This window comes from Anser anser (genome assembly GCF_964211835.1).
Source record: "Anser anser genome assembly, chromosome: 13".
NCBI classification, from domain to species: Eukaryota; Metazoa; Chordata; class Aves; order Anseriformes; family Anatidae; genus Anser; species Anser anser.
In genome coordinates, this window is record NC_139734.1 from 6,021,449 (window position 1) to 6,047,308 (window position 25,860).

General features: G+C 38.6%; 1 protein-coding gene across 2 annotated transcripts in view; it reads right to left on the bottom strand.

Annotated features, from left to right (window-relative positions):
• Window positions 1-2,081: 2,081 nt before the first annotated feature.
• The window catches only part of ATP7A (ATPase copper transporting alpha), a 28,550-nt gene continuing 4,771 nt past the window's right edge, over window positions 2,082-25,860 (bottom strand). For both annotated transcript variants that reach the window (XM_083797229.1, XM_083797230.1), the window contains exons 2-23: window positions 22,916-23,052; window positions 19,375-19,864; window positions 17,951-18,691; window positions 16,549-16,755; window positions 15,333-15,496; window positions 14,797-14,958; window positions 14,114-14,190; window positions 13,686-13,911; window positions 13,020-13,253; window positions 12,507-12,598; window positions 11,990-12,117; window positions 11,651-11,805; window positions 11,209-11,343; window positions 10,202-10,396; window positions 9,827-10,009; window positions 9,450-9,663; window positions 8,634-8,780; window positions 8,266-8,408; window positions 7,724-7,927; window positions 7,037-7,154; window positions 6,399-6,501; window positions 2,082-5,579 (exon numbers count right to left, since the gene is read on the bottom strand). In XM_083797229.1, coding sequence (XP_083653355.1) covers window positions 5,303-5,579; window positions 6,399-6,501; window positions 7,037-7,154; window positions 7,724-7,927; window positions 8,266-8,408; window positions 8,634-8,780; window positions 9,450-9,663; window positions 9,827-10,009; window positions 10,202-10,396; window positions 11,209-11,343; window positions 11,651-11,805; window positions 11,990-12,117; window positions 12,507-12,598; window positions 13,020-13,253; window positions 13,686-13,911; window positions 14,114-14,190; window positions 14,797-14,958; window positions 15,333-15,496; window positions 16,549-16,755; window positions 17,951-18,691; window positions 19,375-19,864; window positions 22,916-23,023 — 4,503 coding nt within the window. In that variant the 5' untranslated portion in view covers window positions 23,024-23,052 and the 3' untranslated portion in view covers window positions 2,082-5,302. The remainder of the gene's footprint in view (window positions 5,580-6,398; window positions 6,502-7,036; window positions 7,155-7,723; window positions 7,928-8,265; window positions 8,409-8,633; window positions 8,781-9,449; window positions 9,664-9,826; window positions 10,010-10,201; window positions 10,397-11,208; window positions 11,344-11,650; window positions 11,806-11,989; window positions 12,118-12,506; window positions 12,599-13,019; window positions 13,254-13,685; window positions 13,912-14,113; window positions 14,191-14,796; window positions 14,959-15,332; window positions 15,497-16,548; window positions 16,756-17,950; window positions 18,692-19,374; window positions 19,865-22,915; window positions 23,053-25,860) is intronic.

Sequence of the window (25,860 nt, forward strand, 5' to 3'; positions counted from 1 at the left end):
CTTGTGCACAGAGACAGAAGCCTTAGGCTGCAGACTGAGGTGCTTTTGATCCACTAAACAATTTGCTGCAAAACGGTAGCTGGACATAAGTGCCAAAGAAAGTGGCCTAGTTAATCTTTTCTTAAAATGCATAAATAAATTCAGTCATAGCTAAAAAAGGCTGTTCAAATTGAAACAAGAAAGTTCACATGCTCTCTTAACCCAAAATAACTGAAGATGTAAATAAAACAGACCTAAATGTTTTGGTTATTATTTCTGTGCAACAAGCATGTATTTTCAAAACCACAGGGGCTAAAAACCTGGAGGTTTCCACACCTGCCGGAGCATATTAGGCCAACAAGAGCCAGTCCAAGATGACTAAATTACAGTGTTGTGTCTTAACTGAAAGCAAAATTTTCAGTCTTGGAAAGACTTGGATCCAAACTTAGCTTTCTACATGACAGCAGACCTAGCAGAGACGAAGACTCATTATGCCTAAATTTAGTAGTCACTAGACTTGTCTGTACAGCACAAGGGATCTCTCACACCTTGCTCCTTTAGAACAAGGCTAGAAGTACCATCTTACGGCCCCTTCCCACTCTGTTCCCCAATGCAGCAGGATCTGCCCACCAAAACTCCTTATCTCCATGTGAGACCAGCTCAATGCGAAGCAAAGATGAATTGGGGTCCCATGAAGAGTGATTTTTATGGGACTCTGGCCTGAGTGATCCAGAAAACCAAAAAAGAACTCCCCTGCCAGTAATACAATAAAAACAGCACCACAAAACTCCAGGAGAAACCATTCCAGCCCATCTACCTGCAGACAGGCATAAGGGATACGCTCGAGATGGCATGGTGGGGGAGCAGGCAGAGGCCTTGGCAAACAGGGAACACTGTTTTCGACAGAGCAGGTTTTCTGTTTTTTTAGTTGTTCAACCTGTTTACTTCCAATGCTGGAGAGATGCTTTGAGAAAGCTCATAAATATACGAGTCTTCTTCAGGCTTTGCACTTTTTTTTTCCTATCCTGACATAAGCTGAAGGTAGAAAGCTCTCCAGAAAAATGTCAGTCAGCAACCACAGCCTGAGGACCAGTCAGGATAAAAAGGGCAGTTGGGCCGAGGAGCTGAGAAGGGTGTCTTCTCCTTTGCTTGCTGCTCCTCACTGCTCAGGATAGCACCTATGCTGTGGCAGGGGATTTGTGCTAGATGAGGCCCATTCAAGTGATCCTTTTTGGGATGGGAGCTTGGCCATCTCCATGACAGGAACAGGGGAGTACTCACACTGAACTTTTCTCATCACTGCTTGCGTGACACTTTGCTTTGGGACATGCAGTGACTGCATAAATGATTGTGCTTTAGCCAGACTCTTCTCAATAAGGCCCAATGAAAGGCCAAGAGGTAACAGGTACAAACTGAAATAAAGGAAATTTCATCTAAACATAAGAAAAAATATATATATTTAAAAAAACAAACAATAAAACACTGAGGGTGACTGACCACAAGAACAATTTACCCAGAGGGATGGTGGAGATACTAACATCTGACTGGACACAGTACTGGGGAATCTGCTGTAGCTGGCCTGCTTGGATGGATTTGGACTTCATGACCTCCAGCAGTCTTCCAACCTCAACCACTCTGATTCTGTAATAAGGCGACACTCTTTATGAGAGGATTATTCCACAATTTCCCAACTTTCACTAATACCACTTGCCAACAGCCCTACTCTTTCATGTAGGCTGGGCATTTTGCTCAAGGTCATGCAGTTTACTAGAGCTGGAAACATACATAGGAAACACCGATCCTCACCTTTTTGCCAAATAAGCAAAAAAAGACATTGTTTCACCTTTCCAGTTTCAGAGGGAGCTCTTACTGGGTGAAGATGAAATGCATGCAACATGCAAAGGCTGCTTTTGAAATCCTGATCCTGTACATGCCCATTTCAACCTGCTGAAGGGCAATCCAGCATCATCATGCCCCAGAGGTGCCATGTGTTGCCTTTTAAATTGAACAGGGTGTAAGGAACGGGAAGAAATTCTGCACAGCTAGCAGTAGAATCTATAAAGTCAGCACAAAAAATATTTTGAAGAAATCATAGAACATGATTTAAAAAGTCTTTGGATGCTACATTTTTATTACATAGTTTATAATTGTCATTATGATGATAGAGGCACAGTTAATAGAAAGTGCAAGACTACATTTTTTTTTCCAGGTATAAAGAAATGTAACAGCACTAAATTAACATTCTATAACAACATTCATTTCTCCATTTTTCATACCAAAAAAAATGAATTAAAAATCTTAAGTTTAAAGCATTTGGATGGAACTTCTGTTTTAAACAATACTTGTAATAAATAAAATTGTTTACTTGCTTTCATTGTGTTTTGTCAGCTTCACATTCTTCATTTAAAATTTCAAGTGTCTACACTTTTAAAAGTTTATTGGCAAGATTCAAAGAGCAATTTTTAAAGCCTTGAGCATATGTACTGTTTCTCCCTTTTTAAATAAAGTACAGGTTTTATAAATAGCTAGTTATAGAAAACAATAACATAGACAAGTAATACATAATTTCATTTGTAACTATGCTTCCAGGTGATATTTTCAATTCTCGAATCCAAACAGTCTCCAACAGGAATAAGATACTTACATATTAAAACATTTATATTTAGGAAAACATTTACCTTTCGCATGATTTTACTTGTACTGTACATTCAAACTGAAAAATACTTTGGTTCTTCACTGTAAAGCACCTTATAAAATATTTTAATCACATGACAAACATTCTTTAAGTCAATACTATACGCTTGGGGGAAGAGGGGCAGGACTGGACAGAACCTGTTTTCAAAACTTAGACTCTGAATTCCTTAATCACCTATACAACACTCAAATGTACTGTGTACTAAATTCAGGTTCAAAAGACATTTCCAGACAGATTTTCCTAAAGAGAAAAACTGGATTGAAAGGGACTTCCTGGGCCAGTAAGTCCTGACCAGTGCTGCTGTAGGTATGACTTCATACGAGCCTTTCAGAAACTCCTGAGCAATTTGGTTTCCACTCATACTATCTCTAAAAATTAATTTGGAAAGAATTTAGTAAACTCTTCATGCTGCTTTATCTATCAAGCAGGAATATAACCTTATATTACTACTCTGTTTCCTGCAATAAGAACATGATTTCTGTCACTTATATTCCACATGTACCATAGCCAGGGGCTGGACCAGCTCCTGCAGTAGTGGAACTCCCAGCTGAGAGCATGTCTAGATCTGCCTTGTGTCTCCACTGTATGGTTAAGATGACCAATTATCAGCAAAACCCAGACAAAAAAAAAAAAAATGCAAATCACTTCTTTTGTTTCATCTGCAGAATCTTGCCAAGAACAACACAGAGTGAGCATGGATTAACGAGAAAACCAAAATCTTTGGGAACAGTTTACATGGTCTTGAAGCACTAAAAGCTGTTTGACAGCATTCTGCTGGTTTTCAGGTAATTATGCACTTCATAAGAAACAGCTTTGTGAGAAACTGCTTTCTTGCTGAAAACTGAGAAAAACATCTCATGGAATGGCTTTGCAGTAATGCATCTCAGCACTTCTTAACACAATATATACATAGAATCTAATTAAAATTAAAACATTCACTTAGAGATACTAAGAACCTAATTCTGCAACAGAAATACTTTGTTTCTTAAACCAGTGGCAGCAACAATTACAAATTATGTTGTTCTCACTGCAATTTAAGAAGTATACTGATTCACTAACAACATAATCCACAGTACAACTTTGCTGCTTTCATACACTGGTACTTTTCCTGGTAGTTAAAAAAATAGTAAAAACCCCCTACTTATGACTTCCTACATGCACGATCTATGCATTGATAACAGACTTCAAGTTAAAAAAACTAGACTATTACAGAAATCTGTCATTCTGCACTGGGTATTTCTTCTCTAATAGCACTATTGGGAATTACATGTTTACACCATTAATTGTATTTTATTATTTAGTTCAACATTATGGAACCTGGTAATTGTTTTAGATCGCTGTCTAAGCACAGGATTTAAAGAACAAGGTTTATTAAGTAACAAACAGGTAGCTAGCTACTGGGTGATGAACACCAACTCTATTTCTCATTGAGAATTTTTTAGTATTCAAGATTTAATGATCAAAACCTGCATTTTGAGATTTCAGTTCTGTAACAAATGAAGTTGGTCTTAATTTACAAAGCCTGAATCTGAATATCCCAAACTAAGGAGGTTTGGATCTATAGAGTGGGCTGGGGACCACTCCTGGCCCACTTATCTCTACAGGCAACTGGTGTCAGTGCAGTATCTGACAGATAATGAACTCTTTGATGATGGTAGATATCCGCAGAGATTGAATTGTAAGTATTTTAAGGGTTGTCTGTGTGACACCAAGCTCTTCTGGCTCATTTGGGGAGTGCTAGTTGATACTGGAAGCAAGCACTAACTACATTGCTGCTTTTTTAAAAGCTAAATATTTCAGCTAATAGCACATCACGTTCATATACTCAGATGATGACAGAGTTTTTGGCTTAGAAGTTGAGAAAGAGCAAGCATCAACCCATTCAACCTTCAAGCACACAATCTTAGGAGGAGTGTACTGGAAAAGGGATGTATAGGAGTTAAACATGGGTACAATGTTAAGATTGAAACCCCAGATCTCTCAGTCATCTGTCTAACAGAAATCCAGATCACGGACAGTGAGATGTTACGATGCTAGGAGTGTGAAAAGCTGGAACCAGACATTTACAAGAAGACTGGCATTCAAGAGGAACCATTCCTGGCACAAGGCAGGCTATAAATACAAGAGCAGTCCTTGAAGTTTTTAAGGCACATCTATCTGCAAACACAGAACTTTGAGTATTTCACAGATCTGGGAGTTTATAATTTTTTAAACACAGTACTAAACTTGACTATGCATAAAGAAGCCTGTTACAAGGCTGGGAAATGCATTTCTGGTTCCTTAGTCTCCTTAATTGTATCTTGATATTCCACCAAAAAAAGCAAACTTCATGGAATGGTAACACAGCTCTGTTCACAAGCATTAACGGCTTCTACTCCTTTTTTTTTTTTGTTAAGTCTAACTAAAAAAAATAGAAAAGGATACTGGGAGGTCACTAATAAACTCATTTTCTACATTAAGGAAGAAACACCTGTATAGATCAAACCCCATAAAGGTAGAAAAGCATCTGTAACGACCTCCAGAAGTGATCATTGCTTGCACAGACTTGTAGACAGTTGCTAAGGTTGTTTTGGTTATTTTTCCATTTTCTTTCTTCTGCCTTCTTTTGAGGGCATGTGTGTAAGTCTTTCATAATGTTGTGTCATCATCTTCTCCAAAATCTCCCACCAACAATGAATGCTTATCTGGTTCATTAAGAACTATGCTATTCACTGAACGCTTGTCTGAAAAGAGAGAATTTATGGAGGCTCTACTGTAATTGATGATGCGATCCATTAAGCTCAGTTTACGACAGTTTGTGCCGGTCTCATCAATTCCGATATGGACACTGATTTCTGATGGGCTCTTGTGCTTCATTTGGCCACGGGCCCGGAACTCGAGTTTCTCAGAACTTGGTTTCTGGTACCTATAGGAAGGGGGGGAAAAAAAAAGAGGACAATGTGTCTCAGGATGAAGTACACTAAAATATGGAAAGAAGCTAGCCTTTATGTGCTATAATCACGCGGAAGCCAGAGACATTTATAACATGATCCATTATACAGTGACTGAAGTCTCAGACTTTGTGAGTCTACCATACAACCAGAAGCTGATTCTGTGCTTTTGGGCCTGGATGCAGAAGAATAGGTAAAGCAGACAAGTATCACCCAGCATTTAACTGCTTTAGTGGTACTGAGCATCTGCAAAACATGTAACAGCAAAGTGTATCTGCTAACATTTACCAGGTATTCTGCTCTGCTTCCTCTGAAACCAAGTGTGTTAACTGGACAGCAAAAGATACCATTCCTACCTCAGTGCTACACTGCTCCTAACTGTGAAGTAAGGAAACAAATTCTTCATTGACAAGTGCAGCTTGGTTTATCACTGGTCCTCAGTGCTTGTGCAGAGTGTACAGCTGCGTTGTCTTAGAAGCCTCACTTTTCAGCAGTCAGCATGTTCAGACAAGATTTCTCAGAAATATACAAAGGGCACTAAGGAATTTGAAATTTTGAACACACTTTTGAGTTCTACGTTTCTCTTAATTTTTAAATACTACCTTCTGAAGTATTATGGGCTGACTCCTCTTCTCAAGCAAGAATCAACCACTGCCAAGCACAGACTTGCCCAAATTGTTCTCCAAAAAGTTTCAAAATCTGTCACAGCCTCACACTCATTTTCTGCCACTTAAAGGAAAAGACCTGAGCTTCAAATCCAAGTTACAAATAACAAATAAGTTTTTCATACTCACATCTTCAACAGCAAAGAAGAAAGCACAACAGAGACAGAGGAGGCAGCCATTGCTGCAGATCCCATCCAAGGTTGCAAAACCAGACCAATGGGCAGGAACACACCTAGAAAAAGAAAATAATGAGTTTAGAGCAGGAACACAGCATTCTTCATATATGAATCCAACGCCTTATGTAAAAACACAAAACTTCATGAGGACTTTCTAATTTCGTTCCATTTCTATTATGTTACTAAATGATTTTAGTCTAGTATTAAATAACAAATATTCAATGCAAGTATTTATGTCCCATCTCGCGCAGAACCCACATGTGAATACAGCTGACCATGTCACATATAATCTGAAAATTCATAGGAAGGCATGTCTTGCCAGCCTTGCAGTAAACTGCTTGTTTGTGGGATCAAGTTCATTTAATAAACAGTTTATCTTACAGTCATTTTGATGTGCTGAGCATATCCACAGCAGCTGTAATGTGGCAGATGACAGTGCACAAATTGCCTGCAGAGGTTGCAGTGGTGTAAGAGCTCTGCTCTTAACGTCTATCAGAAATAAAGAAAATGGATACTCTTCCATACAATAGTAAATCCATGTAAGCTATTGGCTAAGCACAGTTTTATTACCACAGGAAAACATTCACGTACCAGCAGCTATGGGAACTCCAATGAGATTATAAATTAGAGCAAAGACAAAGTTGATCCGGATCCTTTTGACAGTCTTCCTTGACAAATCTATACTTGCTACCACATCCATTAAGTCATCCTGGAAATTAATGTTTATAGGAGAAGTCAGAGATAAAAAGCATACACATAATGTCAACATACCCCCCTTTTAAAGCTAACTACCATACACCGGACACAACAGACTACATGTAATAAGTATTCTGTAAGTTGCTCTATTTCATCTGCATAGAGCCCATACAATGAGCACCAGCCTTATTTCAGATGCCACCATAACCCAAACAATGTATACAGCGCTATCCGTAGGGCACAGGTCTAGACAACACAGTTCCTGTCAAGGTATTGTTGATACACACGAAGAAGTGACCGTAACCTTACAGATATTCTGACATGTTCCTTAAATATGATTTACGTTTACCAAAGGTCACCCCATTTTTTTCCTCCTTTGCCAACTCTCAAATTTGAATTACCCCTGAATTTGTAGGAGCAAGAAAATGGGGAAAGCTTCCTTTACAGGTCACGTACCACTACTAAACAAGCAAGACAAAGACAATCTCCAGTTGTACCGGCTTATGAAGGTACTACACCTCAGCAATGGTCTGAATCACTCAAGACATCATCTCATTTTCAAGAAACATTCTTCTTTCTTACCTTAATTAGAACCACATCAGCTGCCTCGATGGCTACATCAGTACCCGTGCCAATAGCAATTCCCACATTAGCCATAGCAAGTGCAGGGGAGTCATTGATACCATCTCCAACCATGGCCACCCGCTTTCCTTCATCTTGTAGCTGTTTCACTTTGGCTACTTTGTGGGAGGGAAGAACCTCTGCAAACACTTTGGAGATGCCAACCTATGCGGAGGGGTAGAGAGAGAGAGAACACAGGAGTAGCTTTCCTACTAGCTATCAAAGTTTCTGCTTCTAATAATGCAATTATGAAAGCCAAAACCCACATTATGCTCTTGAGTCAAAAGACCAAACCCTAATATGAAAACAGCTCTGATTTCAAAGTTGACACTGCACCTACTCAAAAAGGCTTCTTTAGTTACCCTCTTATTCTGAGCTTTATGTTAGCATTTTTCACCATAGACCAGTTCTATACTAGCCACAAGCATTATCAGCATGACAACAACCTTTCTGTGAATGTGTTGTGGCAAGCTTCAAACCCAAACACACGCAGAACAGCTTACCTGAGAGGCAATAGATCGTGCTGTCTTGCTGTTGTCACCAGTCATTAGAACAACTTCTAATCCCATACTCTTCAAAGTGTAGACTGCCAGCTCAGCTTCTGGTTTCACAGTATCAGCAATAGCTATCAAGCCACAAAGCACTCCTAAAAACACAAAGCAGGAGTTAGTAATAAATACTGTTCATTTCTTTTGGGGGAAGAAGAAAGTGACATTTTCTCCTGTAAGACAGTGTAACAAAGCTTTAGTACTTCATGTCTCTCCATCCCATCAGTCTACTTCAGGTGTAACTGCTAAGGCATTGGTACTTACCAGTTTCTATTTAAGTGGTGACAAGTCACCTCTGAATGAAGAGACAGCAATGAACTTACCATCAATAGCTGTAAGAACTGCTGTGCGACCTTTCCTCTCATGCTCAATCATGGCTTTATCAACTTCGTTTTTAACAAGAAGTCCATTTCTGTTCATCCATTCCCGGTTCCCAATGAGAACGGAATATTTTTGAGACGTCACTGTAGCTGAAGGAAGAACAAGTCTTGTCATCATATAGATAACTAGCAAGTTTCCCTCCAGCTAATCCTATCCAGCTCTCTCGGTATGCACTGAAATATCATTAAGGAGTCTAATCAATATTGAGAGAGATTTTCTTTTTTGCCAAGCCAATCTTTTCATGTGTTCATGAAAAGAACAGTACTGACATTTCTTCAGTAATAGGTAGTTACCACTTCAGTAGACCAAGAATCACAGATCAAGAGACAATAAAAGACAAAGTCCCTTTATCAGTGCCTTTAATTTAACATCCTAATATAGTTGAAAGATCTAACAGTGAACTGCTCTTGATTGAAAACCAGTGAAATGTGTAAACATACGTGATTTTGGCTAGCAAATAGTGACTTGGGATGAAGCAAAATAGACAGCTAAGAGAAAACTCCTATATGGTTTTTCAGCTCCACATTTAACAACTTCCAGTTGTATTTATACCAACATAAATGTTTTTATCCAAATGTTCCAGGTGATGCGTGAGCATGAAATAAATAAATTACCGCCTCTATTTCATATGTGCCTTGATGCAAGCCCAGTTCTACAGGGCTGAAAAAAATGCTCTCATTCTTAAGGCTCCTGACTAAGACCAAAAACGTAAGTCCATCTTGCTATCCATTTTATTCTATAAAGTGGAGTTAGCTTACTTGGTAAATCAGCATCGATAATCAAAGCAGGCTGCATTGATTCCTCCACATTCTCCTCAAGCTTCACAAGTGTCACGTTTTTAACATTGTTTTCTTCAACCATTTTATTTTTCCTGTAGAGCAGTGCTTCAATATTGGTGACTTTACAGCTAATGCCACAGCCTGGAACTACCTGAAAATCTGTACATGTCCCAAGGGTTTCTGAGTCCAGTTCCTAAAGAAAGTGGTAGCAAAAAGAAGACTGAAGTGGCCTCAAAATTTTCCAGCTTTCCATTTGAATACATCGATTACTTTCTAAATGATGCCAGTCTATTCAGACACATTAAGTAACGCAGAAGTTCTTCTGTAATACAAATGTCTTTTCCTACACAATTTACCTTTTTGCAGTACTTTGTTATTGCTACTCCAAGAGGATGTTCGCTGTTACTCTCTGCAGTTCCCACGATGGCCAGCATTTTATTATGTGGCATCCAGTTACTCTCTACTAGGTATTTCACACGCGTCACTTCGGGAGTCCCATGAGTAATCGTACCCGTTTTGTCAAATACAACCACCTTTACCTGCAGTAAAACAGGAAGATTTCATTCAATGAACAAAGCTTTAATGTATATTTTCCTCAGAGTACCCCACTTTTAACCCAGCTTACTAATATGCCACTCACAAACATGCAATGATCTGCTCAGACAGGAATTAGCAAAATGCTCCTGATACCCGCCCTTGGAGTTCTTGTAAAATTAACCCACATTTCTTACCTTATGGGCCATCTCTAATGGTTCTCCTCCTTTGATCAGTATGCCATTCTGGGCTCCTACACCAGTACCAACCATCACAGCTGTTGGGGTGGCTAATCCCAGGGAACAGGGGCACGCGATACACAGGACTGTGATAGAGGCTTGGAAAGCAAAGCGGATTATCACCTCTGCTGCAGAAATGCTCTTATTGTAACCCTAGTGACAGAAATTCATTTTAGTGACAAAATAAAACAAGGAAAACAAGGAATTCAACTACACATTGCCTTTGATGTAAAAAAAAGAAATGCAAACGTGCAAATTAAAGAATTAGAATTAAAAAGTAAAGCACAGGAAAAATATGCCAAAGCTATGATTAATGACAAAATTAATGACCAGTGAATAAATTGTGCTCTATACTGCATATACCCATGGTTTGTTTTATTATAGGACTTTTCCTTATATAGGGTACTACACTCTATGTCATATGCAATAGCAAAGATATGAAGATTGCTCTCCTGCAACTCATAAATTCTAACGAGAAATACTAGTCCACCAAGAAACCTGAGATCTAAGCAACCACAAAGTACAAATTAAGATTTTGATCCTCCTCTGGCATCTGTAAGGTATATGAATTTCACTGATTTCAAAGGTGAATTTACACAAAGATATACTAAGAAAAATAGAATAAGAATTGGAACTTGTGACACAAAGCATTTCTTTTCCCAACAGAAAAGGAATGGAAATTGGGAAATTTCAAGGGTTAGTATTTGTGCTTTTTTCTGTTCTTCCTTTTTAAAACTAACTTTCAGGAGTTGATTAATTACTGCAAACTCTCTTTAAGTAGAAATGTAAGAATGGTTCTGCAGTGTAATATATAGCTGAAAAATATAATCATTTCATATGGGTTGTTCTCCCCCCCAGGAACTGCCTCCAAGGATAATCCAAAAATGGAGCTGTTGCAACCTAATACATTTGCAGACTAATTACTTTTGAAATATTTCAGAAGGTGTTTAACGAGATTTACTTACCATGAAGTATTTTTCTACTATTTCAAAATCCACAAATCCAATTATAATCCAGGCAAAAAGGGTAACCACAGAAACAGCCACAATAAAAGGCACGAAGTAGCCACTAAGTTTGTCTGCAAATTGCTGAATAGGAGCCTAGGAAGAAGAAATGAGTGTTAGCTTCAGCAACATCACGCTTATTCTCTTCTATGCCTTCAGACATAGATATAATCACACCTTCTGTTTTCAGCACATTTGGCATACCACACTTTATAATTACATTTTACTCAATAAGATGACGAGATTTGGAACAGTGGACCATATCGAAGTCCTTGTTCAGCAAAAGAACTTCATTATGTTGAGATTTGAATTGCAGCTGCAATCTTAACCACTTTGCAAATTATTTGGTACACTGATGCCTAAGTAAGACGAGACTCAAATGCTTAAGTTGATACTACTCTACCTTTGAGGTCTGGGCCTCCTCCACGAGTTTAACAATCTGTGAAAGAGTTGTATCAGCTCCGACATGGGTTGCTGAAATCAGCAGTGATCCATTCTGATTAATAGAACCTGCAATAACTGTATTGCCAGGTTTTTTAGTCACAGGCATCGCTTCACCTAAGGAAAAGTCAACAACAGATGCTGGAGGAGCTTTTTTGCTGATGTTTTTTATTTTAACAACTACCAACTCCTAACATACAGGTAAAAAAAAAGAAAGAACATCAGTTTCAACTTCTCTTCAGATTTATTTAAAAGCAAAGAAGAACATGTTCATACTTGCAAAAAAAAAATGCAGGCTCACCTGTGATAAGAGATTCATCTACCATTGAGTGTCCTTCAATAACACGACCGTCCACTGGGAATTTGCCTCCTGGCACCACTTTGACAATATCACCTCGCTGAACCAGTTCAACGTCAACTTGCTCTTCACTAGAGTTTTTAAACAAGAGACTGTTAACCGAAGTTATCCAGGCAAAAGCAGTTGTCACTATACACAAAGCATAATCCCACCAGTTAACATTGTTAACTTATACAAAGGCCATTTTATAGAGCACTAAGCTTATCATATTTTTATTTACTTCCCAGATGAGAAAATCCACTACATTCCTTATCTTAGCAAAAATTAGCACGATTCCAATAAAACAAATTGGAATAGGATTAATTTTTCTTAATTTTAACATTTACATCTTACGTATCTGCCAGCAAAATCTGAAGTTATTTTCTTCATAGTTCTACAGACTGATAACATTTGTATGTGAATTACTAATATTAACAACAGAAAAGGAACATCAGAAAAAGCAAATGACAAAGTAAGATACCTTAAGAGAACGTTATCAGGGCCCAAGGTAACAATAGTTGCTTCAGTAGCTTGTAATGAAATTAGTCTAGCCAGTGCTTCTGATGTTTTACCCTAGAATAAGAAATTCCTTATTTTTCTGACTATGGTATTGGAAAAAAATCACAGGGTAAATGACAACCGGATATGTTGTGATGTACTTTGTTAAGAAAATACTTCCTGCAAACAGATTTATATTAAATCATTTCATATTTTTACTACTTCAGTTATTGTAGATGATTTTATAACAAATAAGGTCAGAAGAATCTAGGAAAGCTTTTTCATCTGATTTTTAAAGTATAAAACATTCAGAAATGATACTCAGTGTCTTATAGTTTGCAAATATGATGCTTTCCATTCAGTGAAGATGTCAAGAACATACCTAGTTTACTAAACCTATTTTACTATATTTTACTAGTGCAACCTGTCTGAAATAAAATTTCCACCGCTACATTCATTTTGACCAACACATCACAAGTATTTTTATTTTCCTTACCTTTGCGACGTGCTCTAGCCACCGGCCCAACGAGATGAACGCAAGCAGCATGGGAGGTGTGTCAAAGAAAGTCACGGGGTTTACTTTTGCTTTCTCAGCCATTGCAACTAGAAGAATAACAAATGAGTAGACGAACGCAATGGAGGTTGCCAGAACAATGAGCACATCCATGTTTGCAGTTTTGTGCTTCAGTGCTTTGTATGCCTGTATATAGAAGTGCCAGCCTCCAAACATCTGTAACAGTAACAGTACCAGTTATATTCTGTGCGCTTCTAACAGACAGCAGCAGTTTTTCCCTGAGAGGAAGACATCCTTTTTTTTTTTTTTTTTTTTTGTCATTTGCTTTCTCCATCACCTACTGAAGTCCTAGCATTAGGCGAGAGCTGTATCTTCACCTCAGTATTCTTAGGTCATCTCACCATGCCCACCAGCTAGAGCTAGGCAAGCTGCCTCTGATGCTCTGACTGCACAGCACCTACACATTGACTGCCCTGCCCAAAACAGTACCTAGCACCGCATATTTTAGCGGCAGTGTTAGCATCTAACAGCCTCAAAAACAATTTGAAGCAGCAGATTTACGGTCACTTGCCAAATTTAATTTCTTTGTTGTCTTCCGCTTTGATTGTCTCACCCCACCAAACTCAGAGCTGCCACGTTCTCACTTACCTGTACAGGGACACAGAGTAAAAATGACAGAAAATTCATAACAGACAATCCTGGCAGGAGCTGGCGTTCCAGAAACATAGAGGAGTGAATGGCCTCCATTTCCTCATCACTCATGTTGTGATGTGCGCGAGCATCCGAGAGTTGACTGTCCTTAACCATCATGTAAATCATCATCACCATGACAGGAATACAGAAAGCCAGGCTCACAAAAAAAGCCCTTCTCCACCTCAAATTTAAAAAAAAATTTTAAAAAAAATTATTTGTTTTGCAGGCGAGTGCTGAGTAACATTTTAGCTAGCAAGTCTGCACAAACTAATAAAAAAATCCATAAATTTTACTATTGATTAAAAGACAAAACATTAAAAAGAGTAATCAAAGACGTTTACAAGATGCTTATATAGAATCTAAATATGTCCAGGAATACTTACTGCCTTATTTCACGTTTATGATCTAGGTGACTAGCAGATCTATCTTTTCTGACTAAAGTAGTCGTGAAACCTAAATCCTACAGGAAAAAAAAAAAGAACAAAAATTAAAAGAGAACAGTTGATTTGTAAAGACAACTTGCACTCCTATAAATTTATGGACCGATTACTGATTTTGCCAGCCTTGCAATTGATTTGTTTTGTTAACATTTCTGATACAATTGCTTTTCTCTCTGCACAAGTTAACCCAAAAAGTAATAGTCTGATGTAGAAATCAACTTTTCTAGAACGTTCAAAAGGTACTCTAAAATGTGGCTTTCCAAAATGGTTAATCCTGAAGCACAGAAGTATAAAAATTTAGGGAGAATACCAAGAAAGTTATGTAATCTTTCCTTTGCTACAGTACTCAAGGATGGGCTTTACTTTTTGGCAACCTATTGACTTATCTTCAATTCTACCATAGCCTAGCTTTCCCAGTCTCTCTTTAAACACTTGGACAAAGTCACTACAGATCATTGCTTTTCAGCCAGAACACACACATTATCTGCAGAAACCTGAGAGCAAGATAATGATGGATGAGACAATTTTTTTTCCTTTAATAGCCTTCTTCCCTTCTGCTGTGGGGTATGTAATGCTTCAAAGGACACTTCATATTTTATTAGACTTGTTGCCTTCATGAAACTTACCTTTATCACTTGTATCACATCTCGAGGACCTATAATCTCAGGATCGTATTTGATGTGTGCTTTGTTGGTTGCAAGAGCTACTGAGCAGTATAAAACACCATTAGTCTTCATGAGGGTAGATTCTATTTTGTGCACACAAGAAGCAGATGCCATTCCTCTCACCTGTAAAATAAAGGTTCCCTATGGTTATCGAAACCAAAGGCTAATGTATCATACGAAATGGGAAAAGAAAATGTTGTTATGACCATCCCGAACTATTTATTGCCTATGGTTGGGGTCTGAAGCAGTGAGATGGAGCTCACTTGTGAAGGATGAAAGCCCTACAGGGGAAGCATGGCGCAGAACACAACGTTTTAAGCTCTGATGAACCTCTGCTGTCTCTTCATGCTGAGAGCTGGAACACTAAGCTAGACTCCGCTCCAAAACAAATAAAGAAAAAATCACAGAAAATCCTGCCATATGCAAAATAATCCCCCAAAAGCAAGTACAATAGATAAAATAAAGACAGGGGTGGTTGTTTTTAATTACTAGCTTACAACAAGATCCAGAATTCCATCTCCTTCACCAGAGTTTTCCATCACAGTAGCTCCAAATCCCAGTTCTCGTATGAGCTCTGCAATAGCCGAAGGGTGTATGACAGCAGGATTATACCTCACTTCTGCCTTTCCTGCCATTAGGGCAACAAGTATTGAATGTATTCCTAGAAAACAAAATGTACAAATAGCAGTTCATGTTTAAGAAAAACACTTAATGACAATGTGACAGCACAATAGCAGTGCAATGAAACTGAGAAACCTACCACATCATAGGCACATAAAAACAAAAACAAGCATTTTTGGAAGATGTATAAGCAGTGTAACAAAAGCTTGGGAGTGCAAGCATGAAGAATTAATATATTACTCCAGGAGAAAAACATGCAATTCATGTTTACCATCTGTCTCATTACAAACATTCAATTTACTTTGTATGAAAAGATGACCATTTTGACTTCAAAAACCACTTCTAAAATAGACTCTGGCATATTATTTTGATCTAATTCTAGAATTTCTAAAAACCCTTTCTTTAAGAACTTGAGTGAACATGTTTCAGAAAGGGTAGATCTAACAATATGCAATCCTACTGTACACTGAGTTAAAAGGAAAGTACAAAAAGCTTTTAGAATGAAGAAATAAAATTCCAAGTTAACTTGGAATATGTCCATCTTCATTATAATAATTAAACACAGTCTATAATAATAACCTGTCATTATAGTTATGCAACTATTTGTTCCTGCAAATAAAATCATCACTCTGACAGAAATATAGACATCATTGTCCTGACTTGCGGAGCTAAAGTTACCTTACATCTCTTTAATCCATACTAATACTGTCATTCTCCAATAGCTCTGTTTCTGATACAGATGTGTACACTTCTGCCTTTAAGTTGCAGACCAGGGTAAATCACTCCAGTTGAAGAGATTTAGTTTAGTTTCATGAGGATCCATATTTGATCTCTATATATTCTCTTCACAGAACCTCAACTCCTGCTTTTGCAAGGGCAGTCTCCAGCCAGCACGCCAACAAAGCAGCAAGAATTACATTCTCTTTTCATCCTACAAACCAACTGTAAGTCAACTTATGTTCTCCCTCATGAAGTACCAGCAACGGTACTTCTCTTAACAACCCACTAATTAAAAACAGTACACATAAGCTAGATGGATTCTCTAAAAGAAAAGCTCAGAAATTTAACAGGTTACACTGATATATATCTTACCATCTTCTCTTCTCAAATTCCTCTCAATGTTGGCTACACATGAAGCACATGTCATTCCTGTGACTTGGACATAGCACTTGGATACACTCTTTGCCTCTTGTTTAGCAGCATGGTTTGGTGACAATTTGGAGGTAGGCTCAGTTCTGTGAGATGCCAGCTGCTCTTCAGGTGAGGGTTGAGTTATCCCCACAGGGAGTTCTGTCTTTGCTGAGGAAGAGATTGAAATTCATGACACCACGAATAGACACTGCAATGAGCTATGACCTGGCATTAATACACGTTGCTGTAAATTTGCAGACCAAGAAGCAGTAATTGTACGTGCCTTATTAAGGCTCTCGAGCACAGGAATAAGTCTGCTTTCTTTTGCTTACTGAAGCAACAATGGTTAGGCCTCTGATAAACTTTCTATCTGATTGTTTTGTTACAATTTTTCTTTTCCTTTTCCTCATTATATTCATCTGTCCTGTTGCACATCCTCTGTCCTCTTTGGCAGGTCGCAAGCTAAGCCTCTGCCTTACAACCTTAGTTTTACATGCAAATTTGTTGACTTTACCTGGGGTACAAAACAAATGAATGTTTTGCAAGCAAATTCAATGTTTTTGACCTTTGAGAAGGGACCTCAAGCCACAGATCGCTGCTTCTTCCAGCAATTCAGGACAAGCTATGTTTAGGCAGGAGCAGTATAAAAGGGATTAAATATGAGCACCTGACTTCACTGCTTCAGTTATTGACATAAAATATTTCACCTGCTGTATTAAATTTAATCTTAGCAAATAAGAAATGGAGCCTCCGCATTCCCTTGAGAAGCCTCTTCCCATTAATGTTGATCTGTGTTCTCTGTAAATATTCTGGACACCACTACCTAGCCATCTGTTCCCATTGCACAATTACTTTCAGTGTACCAGACATCATGGTAAGCATAATTTTAACTTCCTCGGTGATATCCACACTCTACAGATTCTTGTCACTCCTCAGCCATGCCTGAGTCTGGTTAAACAACCTCTCAGTTACTTCACACAAGTTAAATCTCTAGTAGATTGCTGCCACGAAGTTTCTTTAGCAGCGAAGAATTATCATTAGAATTATCATTCTTAGCAGCTATCAAAGCTCCATTTGCTTTCTACATTCATTCCATAAACATTAAACAGTGGCAAATTGAAGCACCATTTGAATATCAATACTTACAGGATGTATTTATATTTCCATATATCTCAGTACTTTTTAATTAATCTAACGTCTTAAAGGAAGTGCTACAGATTTACTTAACTATCTCATTGACAGTGAAAATATAAAGCTTCTCTTGACATGCAGGAAGTATAATGTGTAAACTGATAAATCTCATCTTGGGTGGTACCAAATCTCAAACAGAATTGCATAATCTTTTTAAGCTTAAAAGTTTTACCTGATAAAGATGCATCAAATCCCATATCCTCTATTGAGGATCTCAAGTCTTCTGGGCTTGTTTGCAGAGGGTCATATTCTATAGTCCCATTACTATTTGCCAGAGAGACATTAATAGATTTTACACCTGCCTTTTGGGATATGACTCCCTCAATAGACTGCACGCAAGAATTACAAGTCATTCCCTCAATATTTATCACAACAACTTGAGTAAGTGGCTGGGTAGCATCCTTCAAAGCTGTGTGAGGAGACTTCAGTGGAGACGCCAGCGCAGAAAGAAGCGCTGCATGTTCATATTGGTCAGGAAGGCTGACTTTAAACGTCTCTGGAGACACTGCCTCTACGGCTTTTCTCAGTACCTCTACACTAATTAAGTTTGGGTTATAGCTTACAATGGCAGATTTCTTCTCTAATGAAACAACTATATTTGTTACTGACGGGAGTGCTGATATGGTACTCTGAATATTGAAGACACACGAGTTGCAGTGCATGCCATCAATTTTGAAGACAACGGTCTTCGTATCGTTCACATTCTTGGAGTTTTCTTTCAGTGATGTTGTCTCAGAGCCTTTGGTCTGAGTATTCTTCAACCTTTCCAGGTCAATAGCACTGAGTTTGAGGGGCCTAGGCTGCTTTTTGAAAGATGCTGTGAAGCCCACAGCTTCAATTTGACATTTTATCTCTTCTGCTGTAATTAGATGAGGCTGATACACGACAACAGCTTCCTGATTGTCCAAGGACACTGAAAATTAAACAGCAAAAATAAGCGTGCATTACTGCCCTAAGTATAACAAGCATGCTGCCCTAAGAGCAACAGATCTTGTCAAAGACTTCCGAGAACGCTTCAAACGCTCAGAAACTTAACTGCAATGTAACAGAGGTTTAAGTGGCTTGGGAAAATCTCAGTGCAATTTAGTGCAACCATTTATTGTCTAGACAATAAAACAGTTCTCAAATACCTTTTTTTCTCAATTTTTGCTCTTTTCCCAGGACTTTCACAAACAACATTACTGTTTCTTACTAAATACATCCTTTTATCCAGGGCCTATTGCATCTTACCTTTTGGATACAATCACATACATAACAATATTAATTTTTAATTGAAAAGAAAATATAAACTAACATTAATTACAATACAAAGAGAGACCTGGTATTAGAGATTTCTAAAACTGAAAAATGAAGTTATGGAACTCTACTACTCCAACCTCCCTACCAAAATACAAAAAAAAAAAAAAAGCAATCACTGAATGCTGTCACACATGTAACAGCAAGAGCCTCACCACAGTTTATGCCTCCTTCTTTACTGCTAGCCCAAATTAACATTTAGATACATATCAGGTACCACAAAGAGTAATTGTTGTATTAAACTAATATAAATCCAAAGCACCTCCACATTGCCATGAGAGGAGATATGTAAGTTTTTACCTTTAATCCGCTGAATTCCTTGCAATTTGCCAACCTTCCCTTCAATAGTGCTGGTGCAGGAATGACAGGTCATCCCCTCCACTTTCAGGCGCAACAAAACGCTACTTGCTTGAGACCAGCTGGAATCTTCACATGTTCCTGGAGTCACTTCTGGTGCTGAAATATTTAAGTCTACTCCTGGGACCATCTGGATAATCTGCTTGCCATTTATAATGGAAGAAAGGAAAGTCACCACTGCAGATTTTTGATCAGAGGACATTTTAACATCCAGGATACCTTTGTTCTTCAGTAGTGTACTACGAATCTCTTTAGATGTTAGAGCTGACTGAGCAGGAATAGTAAGAAAAATAGTGTCAGGTAAAACAGGTTGTGGGTCTGAACCAGCTGATGTAGCATCAAACCCCATGTCACATATTGCTTCCTGTAGTGTTGCTGGAGTCTGTAGCTTTGAGTCATAAATAATGATGGCATTTTTATCCTCTAGAGATACCTTGCAAAGGAAAAAAAAAAAAAAAAGAACCAACCGATTTAGCAAACTGCAATATTAAGACATAGGAAGTAAAACCCTGCATGGGATTATGAATAGCTTTTATTTGCAGACATTAGGAGTACTTTTCCAGTATTGTTTGTAGCATTTTATCCATGACTACCTACCTTGAAGAGTAAGGCCATACCAATGGCCACCATGCAGTAACTTCATCTCATCTGTGAAACAACATGGCTAGACACAACGCAGAATTGTTTTTCCCCAAAAAAGTTTCAGAATCCTTTACAAAGAGTCTCTCTGGTCTTTTTTTTTTTTTTTAACTTGTGATATCCAGACAGCATCAATGCATTTTATGGGGAAAAAAAAAAAAAAAAAAAGAACCTTCCAGAGCCAAACTCTCTTGAATTTAGTTAGTCAGTGTAATTCAATCAAAAGCAAAAGAGCCCACAGAAAAAAAATCTAATCACTTGTACAATTTTGCAGTTAGAAGTAATCACCCTTAGGCTGCAAGGATGGAAAACACTCTTTGAAAAATCCCACATATTTAAGTAGCAGTGAAAGGAGTCCAATAATTCTTGGTGTCTTAGGCACAGGCTATTACCTTGCTATGAGGAATAAAGCGCAGCAGACTGAACAGAGCAAGATTCAGTTTTGAAATTAGATACATGACAAACATCAATGAAAACTGTTTTTCCTCTCTGTACGTTTTCGTGACCCACAGACTTCCTGATTTAGTACTAACCTTTCACATTTGACGGTACAAATATCCTCAATTTAATTTGCTCCCAACTGATGATACATCAAACACAATTACTGCAGTTTCCAAAAGCAAAAGCCAATGCCTGCCAGAGGCCCTACACATTATCATTCAATTTTATCTTTACTTTGGGCAAAGCTACAACCTAAAGACCAGAGCTGTGATTAAATTACACCAGTTAAATGACTTTAAGAACCACCTTTCTTCATTTTTGTCCCAATTATGGGCCTCAGCAGAATTAGGAACATGGACATTTACTGGTTTCATTACCGTTGGCAGCAAAATAACCTAAATGCAGCTGTTTGTCTGTATTGGCCATCCAACATTCATCTCTCCTGCTGACCTAATTCATAATAACTAAACAAAACCCTAAGTTGAAGTTCTGATGTTGCAACGTGGATAATTACTAATATAATCTCTTGAAATGTATTATTGTGCTATTTTACTCAGACTAAGATTTTCTAATGTATTTTCTTGCCAATAGTAGTTTTAGAAATATTATTCAGTTTTGGGATGTTATTTACCTTAGAACATAAAAAGAAACTATTGAGGGTTTTATATTTACAAAACTGTTTCACTCCTTATGTAAAAAGCACGATAGGATGTACTTCTACATGTTAAATTAAGAGTCTCTCCTCTTACTGTCTCAAGTCATATCTGCGCATCTTCAGAAATCAGCTGAAACAAAAATGCAACTTTGTAGAAATTACATCTTTTGCTAGAGTAATTTTGGGAAGGAAGGAAAGAAGACTTCTGAAGCCAGGTTATTTGAGGGTATTACTTTACAAGCCAATTTTAATCTTTGTTTCACCTCGTGTTTGCCAATACCTAGGGATTTGTGTGACATTCCCATATGACAGAAGTCGTTACAGTGGAATCCCTGTTTCTAAGAGCCCGTTCAGTGATCCAAGGGTCTGGTGTCAGAGAACAGCCCCGTGTCTTATTAAAGCTCCATTAAACTTGAAGATGAAAAACAACGTGTCAGTACTGCTGTCGTTCACCAAAGTTTCTGTGAGCATACACGAACTCCTACTTCATGCAAAGGTAACTCTACTAAGTGGTGTACCTTTGTCTTTGTGCAGAATGGTTAACCACAATGAGCCCTCTGAAGTGAGCTCAGGGCAACAATCACATGCCCCCCAAATAAGATAGCATAGCTGATTCTGGGAAGCACAGATTTCATCTCTGACATGTCTACTAAAATGGAAACAACTTTTGAAGAGACCAGGAAAATATTATTTTCTGTAGAGTAAAAATCAACTACTACAGAATGATACAGCAAGATTTCATAATCTATATACCCAGTAATTAAACATGGCAATTTTCTGCAGCCATAATTGTTAGGACTACTCCTTCTTACACAAATTAGGTCATAAGACTAAAAGGAATCTCCCAGATTATAAATTGTTTTCATTATGAAAACTGCCATAGACTGATGTATTTTTTAGGACCAGTTGGCTCACCCTGGAATATTCTAAAATCCACCATTTTGCTCATGATAGAAAAAAAGATTAATGACATTGATATCTCCTCTGCATCAAGAAAGCATTAAAAAAAAAGAGGTTAAAATCAACTCAGATTAAGGAAGTCTGAATTAAGGGCAAAACAAGTAGCTCTGTCAAAAGTTCAAGACTATGGCTCTGCTGCTCTCTCATTCCTTAAACGGACAACACAAAAGGAAGGGAACTTCTCATGCCTGAAGGGGATAGCCCTGGACTACTACTACCTTTATTCCATTACTACCACAAAACAGCAGCATTCTTCATGGTGGCCAACCAACTCATCATGAATTGGACACCTCAGGCCTTTGAACCTGTGCAAGTGACTTGTGTATACTGTCAGCGTAGAAGAAAAGGCCTGGAGGTTTGAGAGCAAAATACTGATACTTATTGAATTTAAGGGGCAAATACAACTTGTTTTTTAAAATGAGTGTAAATTCTAGGGCATTCGCTTCATCTTATTTAAGATAATCCTGCCCTGATTATTATTATTTTATTTTTATTTTACTTTTCTCATTACTTTGTAACACTGAATCAAGCATAGAAATTCATAGTATTAAACTGAGGCAGAAAGTGACTTAAGGAGTAACAGGTGACAACTCAGCTCCCACTGAAGTACAGTAAGCACTTGTTTTTCTCTTGCTTGTACTAGAAATACAGTAAAACACCTCAAAGATCACTTCCCCATGAAATGTACAGGATATAGTATTCCCACATACTTTCCCCCCTTGGTACACACTTTACCATGGCTTCGCGTACAAGAGCAATACTTTAAAACAAGTGGGTAGTGCCACTTACTTTAATGTTATGGACACCATTCCTCTTCCCGAGGTGCTGTTCAATGGCCTGAACGCAGGAATGGCACGTCATTCCCTCCACGCCGATGACTATGGATCTTGCCTCCATTGTGAAATTCTACTCAAGTCTTCTCATTTCTGTTGGCCAAAAAAGAATTAGGACTTTTTTTCCCCCTCCAAATAATTTCAAAGGTAAAAATCAAAACAATATGCAGGAATTTAACAGATGATGTACTCTAGTAGATACCAAAACCTGATCAAAATCTGATGCTGAGCACAACTGAACAGGAAGGAGGCACTTAGCTACTTGCTCCCGTGTATCCTCAAAGAGAAAATTATTCAGACATTCATAATTCACTTTGTATTACAATCAAGATCCTTTAATCACATGCAGCAAGCTGTGACTCAGTGGTGTGTGACCCAACTGCTGGGAGAAGCAAGCAAGGAGGAGACACCAGGCCTTGGAACGTCAGAACGATCGAGGAGGGCACGGAAAGCACAGTGACAGACGCCTGCTGTGTTTGTCCACGTCTGTATCTCTTCGTTATCACCCTGTGCTAGTGAGAACAAGGAATGCTGGAATTGGTCCTAGGGAGTAAATCCAACTTTTTCCAAATCTCATTCAGGAAAGTCTAATTTCTGCTCCTCTGCAGATTATCATGCTTATTCTATCTTGTAAAAACAAGCGCGGAAAAATGACTAAATCTAAATGAAATTAATCTGCAGAAATAATGGCTGCTGCAAATGAGTTTGTTTGTCCAATGCATAAATTAAGTAACAGAGAAGGAAGGAGGACAAAGAAGAGATTAAGATTTTTTCCATCTTTGAAATTTTGCATTATTTTTTCCATTGCATGGGAGGTTTATGACTAGGAAAATAATCAGTCAGCTGCTTAGTGTTTGGCTGCAGTGAAAGCAATACCAAATTCTGATGACTAACCCAACAGCCAAAGTTGAACATGCGCTTAACTGGTTTATTACCCTGCGGACTTGTCTGGGAAACTAGATTACCCTAAGTATGAGCAGCATTTAATAAAATTAATTTGCTCTCTCCCTGGTGGCATTTCACGACTGCTCCCTGCTATAGAAGGTCTGAAAGTTTCTGGTTTTGCTCTAAGACACTAGAAAACCATACATGAATACTGCAATGTTTCATTATAGAACCAGGTTGACCTCACTGATGCTTAAAACCTCAAAAACTAAATGCTGAAGCTTTATAAAGAAGACAGCACAACCCTCTGAATTACAGCGAATTTTCCAACAGGTGAAATATGTTTGTTTGTTTTTTTCTTTAAATGCATTCTATGCAAAGTGCCAGGAACACATTGCAAAATTGTCAGCCACCATGTGGGAAAACTTAACCATAATTACTAGGTCAAAAAAATAAATTAATTATGTAAACGTTGTAAAAGATAGTCTGAGCACTTGATTTTTTCCCCCTGATGCATCCCCTAAAACTCTCAAACGACCAGGTAAGGGACCTGAACTCCAGTATGACCCCTCGTGTCCTGTTGGGCAACAGGAGCTTTGCTCAAGAACTACACAGTAAAGCACGAGAAAATAGGAATTAGCATACATTAATCAGAGAATCATTAAGGTTGAAAAAGCCCTCCAAGATCATCTGGTCCAACCATCCCCCTACCACCACCATCACCCACTAGACCATGTCCCTAAGCACCATGTCCAACCTGGTAAGAGCAGCTAGCAGGCAGGAAGGTTTGGCAAGCACGAAGAAAACCTCGCAGTCACAGGACTCTGCACACCTCGGTGAGCTGCTTTATAATTGAAGTACCTGCTCTGGACGCATCCTACAACACTAACACTCCACCCTTCCAGCCACAGCACGGGGAAGTCGGGAAGCACAAGGGCTGCACGTGGAACTGGAGACCGAGGGCAGCTGGGGATGAGCATCCCAAAGCTGCTTCCCACTGCAGCCCTGCCTCCGGACACACGCGTGGAGCGCAGGGGACACGCTCCACACACGGTGGTCCTGCTGCCAGGAGCACCCAGAGAGCTCTCAGGCAACGAGGGCCTTGATTAATGCTAAAATGGGTCCAAAGCATTGTACTAACGCTTGCACTGATGGTGCTAATCAGGTTCTGCTGCCTCAGAAGGTAAAACAGCGACAGCAAGTTACTGCATTAGAGGCATCCCATCATGTCATAGTCAGCAGAAAGCAGTAACTCGTGCTACGAGAAGCACTAATGGGATATCCCTACCCAAGGAGGTGGTACAGATCTCACTTCTTGCCTAACTTACCAGAGCTGGATTCTTAGCAACACAGGAATATTTATCCATAATTATTTACACACCTACAGAAATGCAGCAGGGTCACACAGCACACAAGGGAGCTGGGAATCAGGAGAGCAGTGTGGTTTAAGAGCTTCATGTGACCAGCCCTTTCTCAGGCTCATCTGCATACTCTGAGGCACAAGATATTTTTTAAGAAGACTGTAAAGCTAACTAAAAGACGTGCTTTCATTTCATCACATGGCCCTCACTGACACTTCAGCTCTTCCACAAGGAAGGTTCAGTCCACAGGGCAAACAAGGGCGTAATTGTAATTCCAGGCAGTAATGAATCTTCCCAAAAGGCTAAAGTACAGGTAAAGTGTCCAGAAGTACTTGACTTGCAGAGTGTTTTGTGAGCACAGCAACCAGAGAACTGAGACACCCCAGTCCATCATCTGCCACGGATGTGACATGTTACATACAGTCAGCTCCACCAGTTTTTACACAGCCTCATGTTTTCCCATTGAAAAGACAGCACGTGGAAAGGGAAATAAAGAGTCCTTCTGCCTCCCTGGCCTAATCTAACCAAATAAATTTTGAAACACGACTTCAAATATGATGGATGGTATTTACGGAAGTGAAAGAAAATAATTTGATTGTGGTAATTCAGGACCTGAATAAGCATGTTAGGCCCATAAAGCATGTTAAAATCCTAT